This window comes from Atractosteus spatula, chromosome 11 (assembly GCF_055471065.1).
Source record: "Atractosteus spatula isolate fAtrSpa1 chromosome 11, fAtrSpa1.hap1, whole genome shotgun sequence".
NCBI classification, from domain to species: Eukaryota; Metazoa; Chordata; class Actinopteri; order Semionotiformes; family Lepisosteidae; genus Atractosteus; species Atractosteus spatula.
The window spans coordinates 14311935-14332651 of record NC_142716.1 but is presented as its reverse complement, the minus strand read 5'-3'; the positions used below and the strand labels follow the sequence as shown (position 1 = coordinate 14332651).

At 39.4% G+C, this 20717-nt stretch overlaps 1 protein-coding gene across 2 annotated transcripts; it reads left to right on the top strand.

The window, feature by feature from the left end:
* The first annotated feature begins 917 nt into the window (after window positions 1-917).
* pgm1 (phosphoglucomutase 1) lies at window positions 918-17720 on the top strand. 2 transcript variants are annotated; one of them, XM_088927997.1, is made up of 11 exons: window positions 918-1243; window positions 6982-7144; window positions 9321-9467; window positions 9659-9784; window positions 10881-11071; window positions 11526-11680; window positions 13504-13619; window positions 14397-14532; window positions 15212-15395; window positions 16754-16888; window positions 17477-17720. In XM_088927997.1, exons 1-11 carry the CDS (start codon window positions 998-1000, stop codon window positions 17564-17566), a joined length of 1689 nt encoding a protein of 562 aa, XP_088784123.1. In that variant the 5' UTR covers window positions 918-997; the 3' UTR covers window positions 17567-17720. The 2 variants fall into 2 exon arrangements, with proteins under 2 accessions (XP_088784123.1, XP_088784122.1); XM_088927996.1 differs by lacking the exon at window positions 918-1243 and adding an exon at window positions 4946-5280.
* The last annotated feature ends 2997 nt before the right edge of the window (window positions 17721-20717 follow it).

The following is a 20717-nucleotide window of genomic DNA, read 5'->3' as shown; positions in this document are numbered from 1 at the left end:
AATAATGTAGTTAGACACAAACACATACAGCAGGTAACCAATTAAAATAATTTTAATTATTTTTCAACTGGAATTCATCGTTCCAAATTTGCAGACTATTCTAAATAAAATTTAATCCTTGCTATTTCCGTGTCGTCATGCTTTTCTACAGTCCTGTTTTTTCTCCTGAATTATTTTTAAGGGTTACGTCTGCAAAAGACTTGATAAATAGTGATCTTAAGGGTCAGGTCAAAACTCAGCTGCTGTCTTCCTGACCTTGGTAGGAAAACTATGACTTTTGACTTTAAAACATATCGACTGATATGTCTTTTAAAGATGATCTTTCTGTAAAGAGTTATCTTAAAACCAGGAATTATTAATATCATGAAAGTATCAGGAAATATAACTTAAAAGAAAGTTAGGTTTATTTTTATTTTGAGTTTCCCCAGTGAAGTAAAATCAGTGCCATTGTATTAATGTTTGAAACATAAAAACTGTGTATCAGTACTTGCTATGACATCTTGCAGTCTGAAAAATTAATAGAACTTTGTTTTAAAGGATGTAGCAAATAGTGACCATTTCGTAATGGATATTAAAAAATTGAATAAAATCAAAATATATAAGTATATATTAAATATATAAGATGATAACTGTAAGTAAAACCCAATTTGGCATTTCATAGTGTTTCAAGTTAAAATTTAAGTTCATAGCAGAAAATATCAGTTTCAGGTTTAAACAGACGACGCTAGGTAAGTTGTATCACCTGTGCGCATTGCGCACCTTTTTGATAATGTATTGGAAATATTAGGTTAAATTGATGTAATCGTGCATTTCGGAAAAAAGCAGGTATCTTAATAAGACCCTTTAAGTTAAAACGTTATCAGGAAATAATTGTAGTCCTCTGTCGCTTTAAATCCTCTTGTGGGTGTAACCGGCCGAGAAGAAGCTAGCTAGTGTGTACGTGGGGCAGTTCCATCACTCAATACACGGAACACTCAGACAACCTTTGGGGGTGAAAATGACGAAAATAACGACTGTCAAAACCAAGCCTTACACCGATCAAAAGCCCGGAACCAGCGGGCTCAGAAAAAGAGTAACCGTATTTCAGAAAAATGAGAATTACGCTGAAAATTTCATCCAGAGTATTATTTCAACCATTGACCCCGCTGAACGACAGGAAGGCACATTAGTGGTGGGAGGAGATGGGCGATTTTACATGAAAGAAGCTATTCAGCTCATCATCCAAATAGCTGCAGCAAACGGGGTAAGAAATTCAGTTTGGTGTCCTTTTTTTTTTTGCATTGTATCATATTGTGTCGATATATGTCCTAGGCCTAAAATATGAGTACGTGGGTTACCTAAACCCTGTTTCAAAGCTCCACATACAATATTTATTGCTTAGGACCACCTGTAAGGTCCAAAGCAAAACAAGTTTATGTTCTTTTTTATTTCTGACACCTTTTACTATTTAATGGCCTTGATTAATATTTGCATGCATACAGTGGATTTTTAAATGGAATCTTAGAATTAACTTTGTGGATGCCTTTCGGTTAAAGGACAGTTTCAATGAAGATCAGTTATAAACCAATGAGATAGTTGTTTAATTGATTTTTGAGGCGAATGGTTTTTGCTAAGTGGGCTTAGTGATCTTAACAGTAAGGAGTACCACGACTGAGTTCGGTACGTTTGACATTTTACCTCCTGAGATATCTAACTGGGAATTAACTACACATGCACCAGGATGTCTGTTATATACCATGCATCTATACATTACGTCTTTTGACACTTGCTTCCTTTTGTAGTTGCGTAATTTCTGCTTTCCATTTTGCAGCGAGACGAGTAATGTAATACTGTGAAACACCTCTGCAAGAAGAAGCGGAAGTTTCTTGAAAGAATCCTCTATATCATCTTTTATTTAGTGTTTTCTGTATAGATTATGCTGCTTCGGTGCCACAGGTATACTGTAGTTCAAGTGACTGTCATGTACAGCCGGGTCTTGTTGCCTCGGTGACGGAGAAAAAGGGGGCGTGCCCGTCTGCTCGAATGCTGCAGCAAGTCTGCTTTTGAAGGTCAGAGTGGGCTAGGGGGAAAATAAAACTAAACCACGTCTGAAGAATATTAAGTATCCCTAGAAGACTTTTAGTGTCCGCAAAACTGGGAGACTGAACAAAATGTTAGTCATGAAGATCACGTTTTTGGACAGTTACTGCTACCTCTTTCATGACTTGTTTTTTTCAAAGGCAAAACAGCCTACTTAAGAGTGTGAAGCTAAAATGGCAGCATAGAGACAGGATAGCCAGGGGGACCAGATTTTTCTTGGCATCTTTGATGGACAGGCTTCACTGATAGGTGCCTTGATCCAGCTACACTGACACACAAGTCTGGAGCACTAGTTTGAAACATTTCAACAAGAGACTCCCTGAAAACTCTCAGTGTTAGAGGTTTTGTACATTTCCTTGACTGACTTAATGTCATTAGGTTTTGTTCTTCTTAGTACCAACTCTATTCTTATTTACAATCACAACTGAACAGATGATTCCAGGTTTGACATGAGAAGGTCTCTGTGCATTAGGGTGATTTTGTTTTTCTCCTTTTGATCTTCTTTTGGTATAATCTAGGTTTTTTTCTAAATCAACAGTTGTGAAATGATTTCTGTTGTAATACTGCTTCATCAGAGTTCCCCAGTTCCAGTCCTGGAGGGCTGGAGTGTCCATGGAGTTTCAGTCCAGATGGGCTCTTAATTACTTTAATTAGCTCATTGGACCAGTTTAGCAGCTCTTCAGGTGCTCTTGCTTAAAGAGACCTAGAAAACCTGCAGGCACACTGGCCCTCCAAGACCAGGTTGGGGGACCCCTGGCCTTTATAGGTACTCTAAAGATAAATAAAGATTTATCTAGTTTAAAATCCCTCATCCTGTCTTGTTTTTCTGGGTTCAGGCTGAAACTGCACAACCTGTTTCCTTATGCCTCCATATCTTTTATAAGATAAGATCACTTTATTAGCCATATACAATTTCTTGCATTAGGAATTTGTCTTTTCACACAGACAGGCAGAGAAGCTTGGGGTCAGAGCGCAGGGTCAGCCATTTATATGGTGCCCTTGGAGCAGCTGAGGTCAAGGGCCTTGCTCAGGGGCCCAGCAGAGTAGGATTCCTCTGCCAGCCGTGGGATTTGAACCGGTAACCTTCCAGCCACATACGCAGATCCTTAGCCACAGTGCCACAATCCTGATATATCTTTCACGTGGTATTAAGGCATGGAAGGAGGGTGATAACAGACAGAAAGTGTTGATACAGTAATAGGGGCCAGCTCTCAAGTACTGGGTTCCTGCAGGTGTTAGAAGCATCTTTCAATTTGTATGTGGAAAACACAGGAGATTTGGCTTCGTATCCACTTAATTTCCTGAATGAACCCATTAAGGTCTGTGAAAACAGAAACAAGCACAGGACTGGAGTTGCCTAACTATTCAGGGAATTCAAAGTGCTGTCAGGGTTTAGTTTAATTTTTTTGGATATGGCCCGCAGTTGTATTTAAAATGACTGAATTAAAACGGCATGTTGGCAAAATAAATTCTTTCTCTGTTTTCCGGGCGCATTGCCCATTTTTGTATGGAAAACGCTACACTGTGTGAATGGGTTTCCCCACAGAAGATAACTGCCTTTGGAAAGATTTTGATTTATTCCTTGAGATTTTTCTGTGAAGAGGAGTAGGCCACTTGCTCACTAAAATGCTTAACAAAGCCACATTTCACCTCTAGAGGGAATCCTTGTGCAAGCTTTCACAAGTCAAAATGGAAGGTGCCGAGCAGCCACTGTTTTTCGCAAGTGGAAAAAAAAGTGACAGACACAAGGATAGTCCTTATGCTTTAGAAAATTTTAAGTCTTACTTTATTCCATTTTACATAGTGCATGCATTGTACCCTTGCATTCTCCTGTTTTATATGCAGCACTGTACTGTAGTTTATATACTTATGTGGTTTGAAATGGTTAATTAAATGCCATAAGCCTAAGTACTAAAATCATTATTTTGAACATTCGGTGTGTAATTACAGCTAAAAGATACAAGGCATGTTGTGTTCCTTTCTCTTAAATGTTCTTGCATTCCACTTCAGATAAGGTTTGTTCAGTAAGGTGTCTAATTACCCTGTCCTGTGTTTGTTGCCTTTATATATATATATAATGGAATACATCTTAAATAATTTTCTGCTCTTTTTTGGCAACTGTCTACTTCATAATTTAGTAGCCTGTGGGATTAATATTATACCAAAGGCTAAAGAAGCCTCAGAGTCTGAAACTGTTTCAAAAAACAAAGTTTAGTAAAACAGCTACGTTTTAAAGTCGTCTTGCAAAACAATCACATGCCATATTTTTCGGCGCTATTTTCATTATAAAAAGAGCTGGCTAAAAGCATAGATTTATTTGAGTTGATATATTCCAAAATGCTTAACTTACTGTGCATAAATGCATCTCCAGTCCTTCCCATATTCGGTCTGCTCTAGAATACCTTTTTTGTTTTTTCTGCTTTAAGAATGAAGCGGCCGAAGCCCAGTTGACAGTTGACAGGTAATCGTGAGCCACCATTTACAGCTCAGCCCTACTTTATAGAATGAGGCTGTCCCTCTACTGCTTGAAATGTTTCTAGCGGCACAGAACAGCTATCGTAAATCAATTTCCCAGCCTAGTTGTCTGTGAGCTGGATTTACTGTGGTTGAAAGTCCTCACCATTGTTTTCCCTGGTTGGACAAAGACATCCACTATTGGATTTGATTTTTTTTCCCTGTTATTTCTAAAGGAAGCAAAATTGCCTCTTTTTCAATGATTTGCTTCAATCTCCGTCTCTGACAGTGATCCCCCTGGACAAGTGCAGGGAAGCTTCTTCAGTTACAGAGTCTGCCTCTCAGAGAGGGTCCAGGGAGTTATTTTTGGGCGCTTGACTACTTCGCCTGAACTTTGAATACTCAGCCAGCCATTAGCCTTCATCTATTCCACCTTCTCAGTCCAGAGTTTCAATCAAAAGTTTCCCCTTTTTTATGACTTTTCTGATGATGGATGACAGCCCTTTGCAAATTTTGACATTGCCGACCGTTCCATACAGTGACCAGAAGCCCGGAACCAGTGGATTGAGAAAGAAGACCTACGTTTTTGAGACCAAGAAAAACTACTTGCAGAATTTTGTCCAGAGCATATTTTTTTCCATTGATTTAAGAGACCGGCAGGGATCCACTGTGGTTGTAGGAGGGGATGGCCGCTATTTTAATAAAACGGCTATAGAAACCATTGTGCGAATGGCTGCTGCAAATGGGGTCAGTATTGCCTCAGTGGCTGTTTAAGTTAGTCATTTGAATGCATGCTTTTATGTCTCTGTTTTAGCATGGATTCATTTTTGTGTAAATAACAGCTTTACTTGTTAAAGCATCAATATATCTTTGATAATAGTACAAAGCCTTTAAAAAAGCAGGAAGCACACTCTGAACTCCAGGATAATTCATCAGACACTGCCATATATAAATGTGGTTTTACAACTAAATTATAATTGAGAGTTGACAGTCTCCAGCTTTTTTCACTTTTTTTTTTTCAGCGTCCATTGGGATGCATTTCATTAGTCCGGGATGTGCATTCTTTGTTTTCCTCTTTGAGTATGACACTCCAGGAAAATGGTATCGGTAATAAAGCATTCCTGAAAACTATTGGGACGTGACTATGAAAAACACCTGAGTGAAACAGAAAGTGTAGTTGTATTCAGTCAGAATTCTTAAAAGAGTGAATAAGATATTCACAAAACGCCCAGCACATTTGAAGACTTTAATAATATTTCACAGATAAACATGATCCTAGTAAAACTAATTAAATTAATGCAAGAGCGTTGCATTGGAAATTAAGTTTGCCTGGCAAAGGGTGATGATCTTATTATGGAATTAAAAACTGGGTTTAGTGTATAAGACTTAGTTGGTTAGATGCTAGAAAATTTCACAGATCGTCTTTATGATGCTGATCAGATCAGACACTCTTTGAAGAACCTGATAATGTCAATCTTTGCTACATAAAGCTGTGACAGCACCATACTGTACATTGTGGTTAAACAAGGATCTTACCTATGAGCCTGGTTGACTGGAGTCTTCTTAGACAGCATCTTACTTTTAACAGTGTTATTTTTTACATGGATTCACCTGCTCTGTTCCTTAACCTTCTTTTCTCAAACTATGACTGGCAATTATAGGTCACTCCAAGTAATATTTTTTTCATTTCAAGTTAGGATTTGAAAAAGTGTTGCTGTTGTTGGAAATTAGAAGCAGTGTAATATGTGTTTAAAAAGTGTTTAGGAAGAAATGAAAAGCCAGTTAAAAAGGGGAAGAATGTAATAATTGCATTCTACCTGGGTAAATAATTGGGCAGCTGCTGTCTCCATTGCATAGTGAGGAAATACCAGTGCTGGTGGAAGCAGGGGCGATAATCATTCTCTGGATGGAGATGTACATCTGATATCGGCAAGGATTTGCTTTTGGAAGCACAGATGTGAGGAATTTCGTTATGGTGTTTGGTGGAAATCTGGTCATTTTAAAGTGGGATAATTACTATTAAAAGAAATAAATCTATGTCATATTCTCCAGAGAAGATGTGAACGTTTGATACCTTGTACGTTGACAAAGCCACCTCATCACTTTAATCATAATTTGTAAAAGAAGAATAGTCAAGGTTCCGCAAAACTAGAATAAGAATGTAAGAGTAGGAATGCAAAGATAATAAGAATGAGGAGTGGTTTATGTAATAATATAAGTAATATTATGCTTCATATAGGTTTTTAATTGGGCATTGATGGTATAAGGTACCTGAAGATGCTGAAGACAGTCTTGTATTTTTGGGTGTATAAAGGGTCTTTTTCCCCTTTTGTTTTCACTTTCCGTCAATGTGAGTCGCAGTATTGTCCAAGGAAGACAAATTAGTTCCTTTCAGAACTCGTGCTGTCTGCTCTCGGGTGTAACCTGTGTTTCTGTCTCTTATTGCAGATTGGTCGTTTGGTAATTGGACAAAATGGGATCCTTTCCACCCCAGCAGTGTCCTGTATTATTAGGAAAATCAGAGCCATTGGAGGCATTATTCTGACAGCCAGCCACAACCCAGGTGGACCCAATGGAGACTTTGGTATTAAATTCAACATTTCCAATGGAGGTGAGCTTGGATTTTAGAACTTGTACATACTTGATCACTCTAGCCTTTAATGTTACATTCGTTTTCCATTTAAACTGACAACAGGAGGTACCTCTACACCCAACGTGTTGTGGTAGTATGGAACAAGCTACCAGGCTATGTTATTGAAGACGATACCCTGGCTTCCTTCAGGAAACAGCTGGTTGTGATCCTTGGATCAAATAGCTACTAGCTATCAAACAGCCTAGCAGGGCATAGTGGGTTCTTCTTGTTTGTAATTATTCTTATGTTCTTACCTAAAGTTATTTTCATATGACAGGTGGGAAGGTTTGCAGGCCGACAATACCGACACAAAGTATCCCAGATTTTTTTTTTTACATCAAGTAAAAGAGGGTTTCAGGGTTTACTGACTTATTGAATCAAACAAACTCCCAAATTACTTTAATGTTGAATAGAGTAAGTTCAAATTTGTAACTGAAATGAGCAGTAAAAAACTCCTTTACTTAATTCTACTCTGTGCCACCTCTTTTCAAAGAAGAATCTACATGTTTTCTCAAAGTGCTGGAGTAAAAAGTTATGCTAACGTTTTAATCTTGTACAGGCTTTAGTATTGCCATTGTTGCTTATTTGGAGAGTATGTGAGGAAGAATTTTAGCATTTACCTTTTATTAAGTATATAATATAGTGACTATTTGCCTTTGCTTATATGCCTTTTTGCTTAGCAACAGTATAAAAGGATAATTCAAGCATTTTATTTAACTTTTTTATATTAATGCTACAACCGCAGAATGTCTAGCTCATTTTACACCTTCTATTTACTTCCTTTTGTCTATATACAAGGTAAAATTACTTCTTAAGAAGAACGTGGTCAATTACAAAGAAATGTTTGTAGAGAGAAAAACAACTCCTAATATGGAAATATAGAATGAGTTTTCCTGTGTGAATTTGCTGTATAATACTCATTGCATTTACCATCTCGTTGGACATATGACATTTATTAAAAAAAATAAAGGGGGAATTTTTGTGAGTTCAAATTCTGATTACCCTGTCACAAAAGTGGGGAAAAATATATTTTGGTTGGGTTTCAGAGAACGGGATTGTACCATTCATAAAACTAACGGTAAGAATGTTGGCATCCTATAGAGCCTTGCACTATGAAATAGATTAGTTAATCATTTGTAGTAGTCAATGAGCTAGACACTGAGATGTCAATAGTGTCAAGTGACCTCAGGCTAGAAATAACAGCCACGATGAAGCGAGACTTGAGTTGGTGAGATCATCTCTACAGACACAGCTTGAATTTTTTAATAAATAGAAGAAAACCCAATTTATCAGGGGCTAGTTGACATTTTTCAGTTGTTACTCAGTGTTGAAGGGGCTCGGGTTTCTTTAAGCTGATTTCTGCACAGTTCGAAATATTTTCATTCATTTGTTCCTTCTTACAAAGAACCTGTAAAGGACTGAGGTCTGCTTTTTTAAAATTGGTGATTTACACATGGATGTTTCTCACAAACATCTATTCCTCATCATTGTTTACTGAGCAGATCCATATATGAGTGAAATAAGCGATACCAGGTGTTAAAAGATGTACGTGACATTAATGACGTATTAACGCTGTAGCTACCTGATATAAACCGTGATCTGAAAAACTGCAGAATTTTCAATGTTTGGAACACTACTGTAGTTAAACGGTATACTGCATGTGCAGTCTTGCACAGAGATGGAATTTCGTCACCAGGCTTTGTCAATCTGACTGTCAAATCTAAATTTAAATGAGGCCATACTGTATGTAATAAATGGCATCTCTTAGCAAATCTACTCCAAACCATTATTTTGGCTACACATTGTTTTGAAAAGCTGAAGTAGATTCAGCTTTATTTGTTAATGGCTGACTGAAATGATTTGGGTAGTTAGTCACTATCAGATGATTTTTGTAGGATATTTTCTGGAAAACACAATTCAAAGTTCTGTAGGCAATTGCTTAATTAATTTGGGGTTTATTTAGGTGGTTATCTTTTTAATTACTCTTTTGCAGAGGCTTTGTTTGCTGGATTGCAGAAAACCAGTGTTAAAAGGTTATGGGGTTTCTAAGTGTTTGGAATATTGTTTGACATCGTGAAGAATTAACCCAGGGCCTGCGTGACAAAAGGTGTACGTCAGACACAAAATCAATTTTCTTCCATTTGTTTCATCACAGGCCCAGCTCCAGAAGCTGTCACAGACAAAATCTTCCAGATTAGTAAAACTATTGAAGAGTATGCCATCTGCCCTGACCTGAAGGTTGATCTAACCACCATTGGGAAGCAGCAGTTTGACCTCGAAAACAAGTTCAAACCCTTTACAGGTAAGAGAGTATATTTTGTTTGATTCTTCAACTTTTGGTCCTAGAGCAGGAGCATGCTTGATCCCTTTTGGGTGGAAAAAGATCGGCTGTGATTATAACTGATGTACCTGTTTTTTTATACCATAAGCCATTACAGTACTACTTTGAAGCTGATAGGTGAAGCTGTTTTCTTGCATCTCTGTGTTTTGCAGTGGAAATCATTGACTCTGTCGAATCCTATGCTAACATGCTGAGGAACATTTTCGACTTTGCAGCTCTGAAAGAGCTACTTTCTGGTCAGAATCGGCTCAAGATCCGGATAGATGCAATGCATGGAGGTAATGAGTTTTTTTTACTTTAGTCACAGTTCTCTAAATGGAAAACTTTGCAATAGTCTTTTAATTTCAAGAGATGCAGAGACCTACGTTGATGTTCCAAGACCAGAACTTACCAAAAACAGGCTAGACAGCCTTTTTTTGTTCATTTGAAATAACGAAAGGTTTAAAAAAATTGCTCTCATCCTACCAGCTGTTAATACCAGGCACAGTGGGTTGTAAAGCAGTTCATCTTCAAAGTACCTCTTAACATAGAATTGTATAAAGTTCAAACAAGTCGCATGTAAAAGCTGCTATTGGAGTTTACTTGCAGCTACAGTCAAGACTGAATTCTAATTGGCCAAATGATGTTGTCAGTTTGGAGAAGGGGAGCTGAGGTAACAGTTTGCATATGATAACTTTCTGAAGCCCATATAATGTTTCTTGCTTCAAGCTGTTAGCATGCCTGTAAGGAACACTTCTTGAGATAACTTTGAAATCAAAAGCTGGTTTGACTACAGGCAGTTAGCAAGTGTCTTTCCTGCTGCATCAGTGGATCCTGAAAATGTGTGGCATTTTAAAGAGGGTTATTCATCTGACCCTGAAATAGCACAATGTAAAACATACATACAGGAAAAGAGGGTGGTGTTTTAAACTGAAGGCTGGCTCTGCACATTACATCTTAGGGATTTAATTCCTTCTGCTCATAATGCCTTAGCCAACAGATGCTTAGCTTCAGACTGAACCATAATCCTATTTTTTTTTTACATTAACACTCTTGGACTTGAGATGTGCGCAGTACAAGAGCACTGGTTAGATTTTGGTCCCATTTTGTTCCGACACTCTAATCCATAGAGTGTGGACTAGGTGGCTTGAGCATGGTTCTAATACTGCGGTTATGAATCTGGGCTTTATTTCTTGTCTGCTAGAAGCAGACCTGCACATGAGTAGCCCTGTCTCCACTCACACCTAAAGCTACATATCTTCCAGAGAGAAGGACAGATGTTGAGCCATCTGGCCACGTTTCTGATCATTAGGCAGCCTAGTTGCATTAACACCTACACTTGACAGTGCCTTCACGCTAACCTGCTTAACGGAGAACTCCTGTCTGATTAACTAGTTGTGGGACCGTATGTGAAGAAAATCCTTTGTGAGGAGCTGGGTTCTCCGGCCAACTCGGCTGTCAACTGTGTCCCCCTGGAGGACTTCGGTGGCCACCACCCTGACCCCAATCTGACCTATGCAGCTGACCTTGTAGAGACCATGAAGGGGGGCGAATATGACTTTGGTGCTGCTTTTGATGGAGATGGTGTAAGTTTCTGGGCTATTAACTTTTATTTCTTACAAGGGACTAAGAGAAAAGCTCTTTTATATCCCAACGGGTCAAGGAGCAAGAGGGAGCCATTTATTTTCTCTACTGGTGCAGCTAAAACTGTCATTTTAGCACTTTAATATAGCCTCACTGAAAGCAATGAAATTCTAGCCAGCAGGTCGCACACTGTGTTTCAGTTCATTTTTTTGTTTTTAATGTTTGTTCAATTATGAATGTGTGTTTTATTGTGGAAAATTAACTGTGTGGATGACAAACCCTTTGTCACCTTTAAAAAGCACAAGCAATTGTTCATCCCACACATTGTTGTTTTTGCCAAGTTGCTACGTGGTGAGGGCTCTGACATATAACGAGAATGTCATGAAATATTGGTAATGGTGACCATCTTAAAGTATTGGAGGCTAAAAGGTCATCATATAACTCTCTCTCTTCCAGGATCGTAATATGGTTCTTGGGAAGCACGGCTTTTTTGTGAATCCCTCCGATTCTGTGGCTGTGATTGCTGCCAATATTTTCAGTATTCCCTACTTCCAGCACACTGGAGTGAGGGGCTTCGCCCGGAGTATGCCAACCAGCGGAGCCCTGGACAAGTATGTCTGGTCCAATTTCCTGAGAGCCTGTCGGCTTGTGTGGTGATAGGAAAAATAGAATCACAAATTGGAATAAAGCCACTTTGCCAAGCATTCATGTCCCAGTTGGTGTGCTTTAGTCTTGAAACCAGTTTGCTGCTTGCACTGCATGTGTCTCTGCCTTTTCAAAACTGTGTTAAACCTCTGGACCTATAACTGGGTAAAAGACGAAATGTTTCCCAATTCTAATGTCTAATATACAGCCTAATTATTAGAGATCCTTGTTTATGGATGTTATTGTTTTTACAGAGATATTGATTAGTCATAAGAACAGAAGAGACCTCTGTTATCACCTATATCACTTAGTTGCTGTCTTCAAATACTCTGTGCTTAATAGGCTGTTTTAACTTCTTGTTGCATATAGAGACCCTAAAATAGCCCTGTACTTCAACATACAGTATCTCTTAATATCACTCTCCACCCTTAAATTGTCCTGCAAAGGTTAAGCATTATCTTGGGACAGTTACAAAATAATGCTGACTGTGATGGGCCAGAGAGGAACATTTGTCTGAGTATCTTCCCCCAGTGACTCATTCCTCTGGCAGGATACACAGACTGGATAGAGATGATCTAGGCCAACTTTTATCCTTGTGGATTCTGAAGCAGAGCACCAAACCCTGATTACATTCAGCAGAAGGACAACAACTCTAAGTATTCTCGTAGGTTCCCTGCTGTCCTCAAGAAATGTCATCTCGGCACGTGTCGACCTCAAAGGACAGAGTCCCCAAAAAATGTGGCACGAGATCGAAGCGAGAGAAGCAAAATTGGACTGCTTTCATTTTCTTAAAAAGTGCTTCCCCCTGCTCTTGCGCTCTGAGCCCCACCTGAGCAGCTGCTCCTCTGTTTGTTCAGGCTGCATATGTTTCTGAAGCCTAAAATAGGATTGCACTTTCTTCGATACCAGCATTCCCTGCCAGGAAGGCTAATGATAGACTGGGCTCCGGCCAGGTGCACCCCAGCACATAGGCCCGAAAAACCAAAATGTCAGGACTTGCATTTGAAATGTAAAGTCAGTATGTGACATCCTGGAGGGAGAGTATTAACATAGATTTACCAGCATTTGGGATTAAATCTGAATCCCTGACCTCTATAATAACCTTTCACCAAACAATCTGGTATCTTAAGAAAAGACGGTATAATTCACCTGCAGTGAAACCTTCCTTGGTTTGTAAGAAACGTGCACAGGAAATGCAGATTCAGCGCTATCAAGAGAACAGGGTGAAAGCCAAGGCCGGCACTGTATTATATATGATGTGGTTTCGTTTCGAATTGGAGACTTGATCAAGGAGGTGCAATATTCTAGAACAATGAGGGTTTTCAGATCTGATTGTGGATATTTAAAACGGAGGTCCGAATGTTTTGAGACTGTCGTAAAATACCTTGAGAAAGGCATAATGCATCGGCACCTTAATTAATCCAGAATGGTTTTAATTCAGCATACCTTCGCTTTGTGTAGCAAGTGGAACTTGTTTTTAGGCAATAAGGAGCAGGCTTTGCTTTTTGTGAGTTGTCTCATCACACTGTAGCAACAAGTCAGATGAACCTAAACAACCAAAAATATGAGTAACTGCTTGGAGATTAAAAATAATCAAGGAATTTGACTTAAGAAATATTCCATATATAGTTTTCCCTATATTATGGAACTGGATAGGTTACTTGTAGACTTCTACTTTCAGTAGTCAGCTTTTATTTTTAAAGACTTACGAGTCATTTTAACCTTCTGTTGCTATGTTTTATTGTTTAGGTGTGAACAGTATGTGTTTTTATTTCCCCTTCTGTTTTAGCGTCGCAAAAGCTACCAAAATCACGCTATACGAGACTCCCACTGGTTGGAAGTTTTTTGGAAACTTGATGGATGCGAACAAGTTGTCTCTCTGCGGAGAGGAGAGTTTTGGAACTGGTGAGTGTTGCTGAGTTTCAGCTTGCCTTTTTTCTTTAGAGGAGCAAAGCGAACTCCTCACCTGAATAGATGAACATAAAACTTGGTCAAATCACTAAGAATAAGAATGCACTTATATAATCCTTACACTTATATAGCACTTTTCTGGGTACTCCCCTCAAAGCGCTTTACAGGTAATGGGGACTCCCGTCCAGCACCACCAATGTGCAGCACTTACCTGGATAGTGTAACGACAGCCAGTACGTCAGAAAGCTCACCACACACCAGCTATCAGTGGGGAGGAGAACAGTGTAATGAAACCAATTCATAGATGGGGATTATTAGGAGATCATAATTGGTAACAGCCAGGGGGAAATTTGGCCAGGACACTGGGGGTTACACCCCTACTTTTCAAGAAGTGCCCTGGGATTTTTAATGACCACAGAGAGTCAGGACCTCGGTTTTACATCTCATCCGAAGGACGGCGCCTTTTTACAGTATAGTGTCCCCATCGCTATACTGGGGCATTAGGACCACACAGACCGCGGGGTGAGCGCCCTCTGCTGACCCCTCTTAACACCTCTTCCAGCAGCAACCTTAGTTTTTCCCAGGAGTCTCCCATCCAGGCACTTGCCAGGCTCACTCCTGCTGAGCTGCAGCGGGTTTTGAGTTGTGAGCAGCAGGGTGATAAAGCTGCTGGCTAATCGAAGTATTGATCCCATTTTTGCGCAGGCTATGCAGAGAAAGTATATGACTCCTGTCCTTATAGTCGTAACTGCCTTCCTTCGTTTGTGACAGGCTCCGACCATATCCGAGAGAAGGATGGGCTGTGGGCGGTGCTCGCTTGGCTGTCCATCATTGCCGCACGAAAGCAGAGCGTGGAGGACATCCTGAAGGAGCACTGGCAGAAATATGGGAGGAACTTCTTCACCAGGTGAACAGACTGGGCTATGCTGGATCTGGGTTCACAGCAGGCCCAATGGACCTGTGTCAGAAAGTGTTTATCAGCCACAGCATTTGTTTATACGCCCTTCACAAGCTATAGCCTGGCTTAAAAGTTGAATCCTGATAAACTGGGGCTCCCAGAGACCAGGGTTGGAGACCTATTCCCTGGAATCATTTTAAGCATTTTCAGGTCTGTGACTTTACTACCCTCTGGTGGCTGCCCTGGAAACTACAGTGACTACAGTGGAGGCTGCCGTTGATAAATTGAACGAAGCTGAAACTAGCATTTTTATTTTGTATCAGCCATTCAGATAAAGAGCAAGCAGAGCAAGGTTTAAATAAATTATTGGTTTACAATTAAATATACATCCAAAATATTGTAGATATGTAAAATTTTGATTACTTCAAACCATTTTATCTACACTTTTCTAAATGACTTAAAATTGTACCAAAATCAGGTGTTTTACATATATTTCCTCTAACCAACTGGTTGCAAAATATCTAGAAGGTATTGCTTAATCTGTTGTTTTAGGAAGGTTGAAGAGAAATGTATGGTGACAGCAGGGGAACCAATGGTGGTTTTCATTTCAGGTAATAACGTCTGCATAGTACCACATTACATTAGTTTACTTGGAATTAAATCTGTACATTCACGCTTCCATCTATAGGTATGACTATGAGGAGGTAGACTCTGACAGTGCCAGTAAGATGATAAAGGACCTGGAGGCCATGATGCTCGACCGGGCCTTCATTGGTCAGAAGTTCTCTGTGGGAGACAAGACCTACACCGTGGAGAGGGCGGATAACTTTGAGTACAGTGACTCTGTGGATGGAAGCATCTCTAGAAACCAGGTGAGACTGCTTTGGCCAGAGAGAACAAGCTGTACCACTTGAAGGTTATAAGGCTGTCTGATTCATATTTTATATGGATCTTGACCGCAGTATTAACACCTACTGAGGCCCCTCAGGACAATTCCTTATCACTCAGTTGACATCTAGTACCTCCAGCATCCTCATTTACTGTATCTCTTGCAGTAAATGCCCAACTACATTGGAGAAACAGGAAGGAGACTCGGAGACCGTTTCAGAGAACATGTTAGGGCTGTGAAGATTAAAGATTTCTCCAAGCCTATTGTTGCTCATTTCACTTCTGATGGCCATGATCACACTAATCTCTCCGTCTGTGTTCTCCAAGATGGTTTTCCTAACTCCTACATCAGAAAGACTACAGACAATAAAATTATCCTGCAGCTAGGATCACACCTTTCTCCTTCTCTCAACGACGGACTAATTTTCTTCTAAATTTGCTCTATTCATTGTTGTTTTCATTTCACACCTCCCTTTACCTATCCTGACTTCACATTACCTGATTGGCCACTCTGTCTGTCCCCTGCTCCCGCCTCCCGCCCCTCCTCTCTCCCAGCTTTTGTTCTCCCGCTACATTACCTTTGCTCACTGCCCTGTCTTTCTCACACCTGAAGAAGGCTCCACGGCTGAAATGTTGTGTTTTCTCTCTTCTCTTTTCAGCATGGAATAAACCTACTGTATTACTTGTTCCTTTGCAGCCTACGCATGCTGACGCAGCTACCCACCTGTATTAATACCTTGTCAGATCTGAAAAGTTGAACCAGGCTGCGCCTGCTCACTACTGGGTGGGGATATTTGACAGGTTGCTGGTGTGAATGGTATTGGTGGATCAGCAGTGGCACTTTTAGGCCATGAATTTCCCAGTGTGGTGACCAAGACTCTGCTGCAAGAGGTGCTCTGTTTTGGATGATATGTTAAACCAATTTCCCTGACGACTTGGTTGTAAAATCACATGGTATTTTTCAAAAGACAATGGGTATTGTAGCCAGATGTCCTGGCTAAATTCCACTTTGAGCATGAGCTATCTGGCCTACCTGAAAAAAGTCTCATTTCTCAACCGCATCTGCTGCCTTTAAGATCCACTGGCACATTATGGTTAGCAGACACCTGTTTCTTCCTGTGTGCAAAACCCTTTGTTGTGGAACAGTTGTATAATTTTGCTAACTGTGTTTTTGAATATTGTTTAAGTCACGCTGGAGTGATCTATACATCTACAGGAATGTTTGTAGGAAACTAGTTAAATATGTTTTATAGTCAACTTCTCGTAGCAGTAGCTAATCTACGTCCATTTATGATTAATGTACATATCTAGTAACACATTGCTGACTCTTTGTTTTTGGTAGGGTCTGAGAATCATTTTCTCAGATGGCTCTCGGATCATTTTCCGCCTCAGTGGAACAGGCAGTGCTGGGGCTACTGTCAGGCTCTACATTGACAGCTATGAGAAGGACCCCCAGAAGATATACCAGGACCCACAGGTGAGATCGTCCAGACATACTGTTAAGAAGATATCATCAGTGGTTCCTTTTTAGGTGACAGGTCTCATTGGGTTATAACTGCCTGGAAAGTAAGTTTATTCATTGTCTTGTCTGAACAGAGATTATGTTAAGAGCATCGATACATTTCTTGAAACAACTATAGGGTAAGAGGTTGGAAATTTAAAAGCTGTATTTCAAGCGACTGGTTTTTAATTTGAGAAACAAGTAGCCAGTAGAAGTAGTTGTGGTTTTCAAAGGCAAAGATAGCATCTAAAAACAAATAAAATAAAGATTGACATAGACTGTGGGATTGAGTTTTATTGTAAAAGCTCCTCAGATTTCATGCTGGGGCATTCTTTTCATATGCATCTTTAAAATGCACATACAATTGCTGAATTGCTAAAAATGTGCTTATATAGTAATAAACTTTAACATCTTCACATATATATGAGTTACATTACAACTAATTTAAAATTTTAATTTAATCTAACAATCTTAAGAAGTAATGATGTAGACCCTAATATTATTTAATGTAAGAAACCCCAGTAAGTTACTTGAGGTGAGGGTTTCTTTTGTGATTGTTTTTAGGTCATGCTGGCTCCCTTGGTTACCATAGCACTCAAGATTTCTCAGCTTCATGAGAAGACTGGACGTACAGGCCCCACTGTCATCACATGAGCCGTTCCAAGATGGAGGACACACAGCCTCGCAAAGATAAGAAAGTGCTAGAAAAAGATTGTCTCTTTACCTAGAGTCTAGTCTTCCAAAAATGCAGGTTTCATGGCCGTTGGGAAAAATAGAAAAAAAAATGAATAAAATTCCACTCAAAATGTGTTGGCAGTTGTTTGTATTTTTTTGTATCCATTGGGCATGCCCGTGGAAAACCTCTAATTTGTACATAGTTGCTTTTTATACTTTTGTTTCCTGTTCATTTCCAACAGAAATGAAGATCACTGTCATCCATTTAAAGCTTCCGTGCTTAAACCGTACAGTGTCGCTGTGGCACACAGATGAACAATGTTTCAACATTGTTCATAACATCGTTTTGAATGTTTTTTGATAACATTGTGTATTTTACATATCCGTTTTACATTAGGAGTTAACAGAGTTAGGAGTTAACAGGTGATAGTTAATGTCACGTTTACCAAGATCTCTGCATTATCATACAAGCATTTGTCATCATTAAACAGCCCCATTAAATAAATGGACTTGACTTTTAAAAAAACCTTCAGTGACAATTAGAATCAGAAAATATTTTTGCCCAGGCTTTTATCTCTATAGCGGAATCTACACTTAACGCAAAACTTTTTATCACTATAGCATTGCTGAGGCCGGAAAGAGAGGGAAGGCTGATACAAAAGGGCACTTCCAGGCTAGAACTGGTGGAAACCAGAGAGCAGGCCGAGTTGTCTTAATGTTCTGACCTGAAGGATTCTCTTCCTGAAGGACAGCAATGTCAGCCTTGAGGTTCCAGCTAGTTTTTTTCAGCAGTAATGTGGTCGTGCCGAGTTCACTGACGGGATCGCATCGTCCACATTTATCAAGCCAGTACAAACCCCCCACATAAATTAACAAAGCATAATCCACAGAGTCCAAAATTAAAATCTGAGAGGAAAATGCTTGTTTCCATATTTTAGATCAACATGGGGGCAGACGCTAGAGCATTTGGTTTTAAGTTTTATTTCTGATACCTTGTTATGAATATTAAGTTAACAGTTGAAATGAATTGAGTCCTGAAAGCTAATCCTCATCAATTTGAGATTGCTGAGCTACTTATTGGTGTGATAGTGGCACAAGTGATTTGTAAATTGAAGGGTTTATTGTGTTCTTCCAAATTAACAGATTCAAAAAATCTTCTTGCATCTTCAATGAATGATACATAGGCTTCAGCCAAGATACTACTGGCTATTGTGCAGTAGGGCCTCAAGGCAGCCCAGTCAAAAGTGTTAAAACAGCTAGCTCATTTTATATCATTGGCCCCCATGACAAAAGCAGTCCGTGTTACCAGTTTTGTGTCCCATACAAAAATAACACCCACACTTTTTGCCTTGTGCTACAAATTCCAGATGAACAAATTAAGACCTCTTCATTTGAACTTCTTTCAAAACAACAATTGTCAAGGAAATTTTAAGCCCAGCTCTAATAAAATAGATATGACCCAAACCTGCAAGTATCCTGGCTTTTCTCCCAATGAGCAGATCAGCCAGGATGACGCATGTGATTTTCAATTCATTTTAAGCCTCGTTGATCAGGCTTCTATTCTCAATCCTTGCTGAGAAAAGAATTAGGTGTTCCAAGATAGCGATGAAAAGGTAAAAAAAAAATGAAAGGTTTCTCCAGCCATCATTTTATTTTTCCACTCCTTGGGTTGACATCACTTGTTGCATAACCTCTGCAGTCCCTGAATTGCCCAATTTAGTTAATAGCAGGAAGCTTGGAAAGAACAGTGAGCCAGAGCATAAAGATCTCTCTTCTATTAGTGTTAGAACGCACTGCAACACAGACGCTGGCCTTCCACTAGGGGCTGCCTGATTCAGGGATTGCTGGTCCACACATATAAAAACCTTTTTCTCTGGAGCAGTACAGCAGGAGAGGGCAATTAACTCAGTGACACTTCAAAGAGACACAGCTGGCACTGGGACACATTTCTTGAAATTGTTCCTTCATGCACAGAGATGAATAGCAGTGCATTGCATTTTGTTTTTTCACTGCAAAGGCTCTGGTCCCTGGCATTTAAGCTCTCACTTCTGAGATGGCATGACACATAATGCATTCCTCTGTGCAAACTGTAATGGCTTGCAGGCTTTATTTTGATTGGATGTCATTACGTCAAGTAATCGCAGTAACGTTCGCATTTAGCTTTACCGCTCCAGAAAGATCAGACTCTAAAATTGGTTGGGGTTTTTTTTCTTTGGCAACAAGTCCTTCCTTGTAGAACATTTTGGGTAGCATATTAGCCATCGGGAGCGTACAGTCGTTTGAATGCCGAATGGAAAAAACGACAAAGACAGTTTTAAAATGAAAAAAAAAAATCTTGGCCCGTTCTTGGTAAAACAATAAATATATCATCCGTTTGTGCAAGATTGAGTTTAAAATTAAAACAGATGATTTGGCGAAGCTGCACTTTGAAGCTATAAGTTTAAATCATGTGCCGATTACAGTAACGAGCTTGGCTTTGGAAACGTTATCTTTCTGTGAGCATCACTGAACTGACCAAAAAAATGGAACTATGGGACCGCAGACTTGTTAGGATATGTGTGAGCATGAGGATTAAATCAGTATTCCAGAGCAGGAATCAATATTATAGAAAAATTGGAGTGACAAACAACATCCTTGTTCACCACGGTACTTTAAGCAACTTTTCATGACTTTTCAGAAAGTGTTCAAACCATACACAAATATATTCCCAGTCCTGTAGATCTTAGTAAGAAGGGGAGTTTTAAGGTCTAAAAACTGTCAAAGGATGTGCCTCTGGAAGTATCGCAGGAATTGCATTCCATAAAAACGGAGCAACAACAGAGAATGCATGGCTACCAATAGTCCAACACTAAATCCTAGCTACAATGAGCTAAGGACCAGCCTCAACAGAACAGAGCCTACGTTCTGTTGCATTATATCTGTGTATATAACGGATATGTTCCGTGCAATTATGAACAAATCCTTGTTATGTTTTTACATCAAGAAAACGTTATCTTTTAAGAAAGTGTAAGCACCTAAAATCACTTCAGAATATTCTGCTTTGTAAATATTTCTTCATCGCTGACACTAAATTGAGTTAATTCTTGGGAAATGTTAAGCTATTTCCTTATTAGTGTTGTCACATAACTTA

Coding starts and splice junctions, on each gene's coding strand:
- pgm1 (XM_088927996.1), top strand. CDS start 5,008: ATGACTTTTCTGATGATGGATGACAGCCCTTTGCAAATTTTGACATTG. Junction 7,145..9,320: donor ATTCAACATTTCCAATGGAG/GTGAGCTTGGAT, acceptor GTTTCATCACAG/GCCCAGCTCCAGAAGCTGTC. Junction 11,681..13,503: donor ACCAGCGGAGCCCTGGACAA/GTATGTCTGGTC, acceptor CTTCTGTTTTAG/CGTCGCAAAAGCTACCAAAA.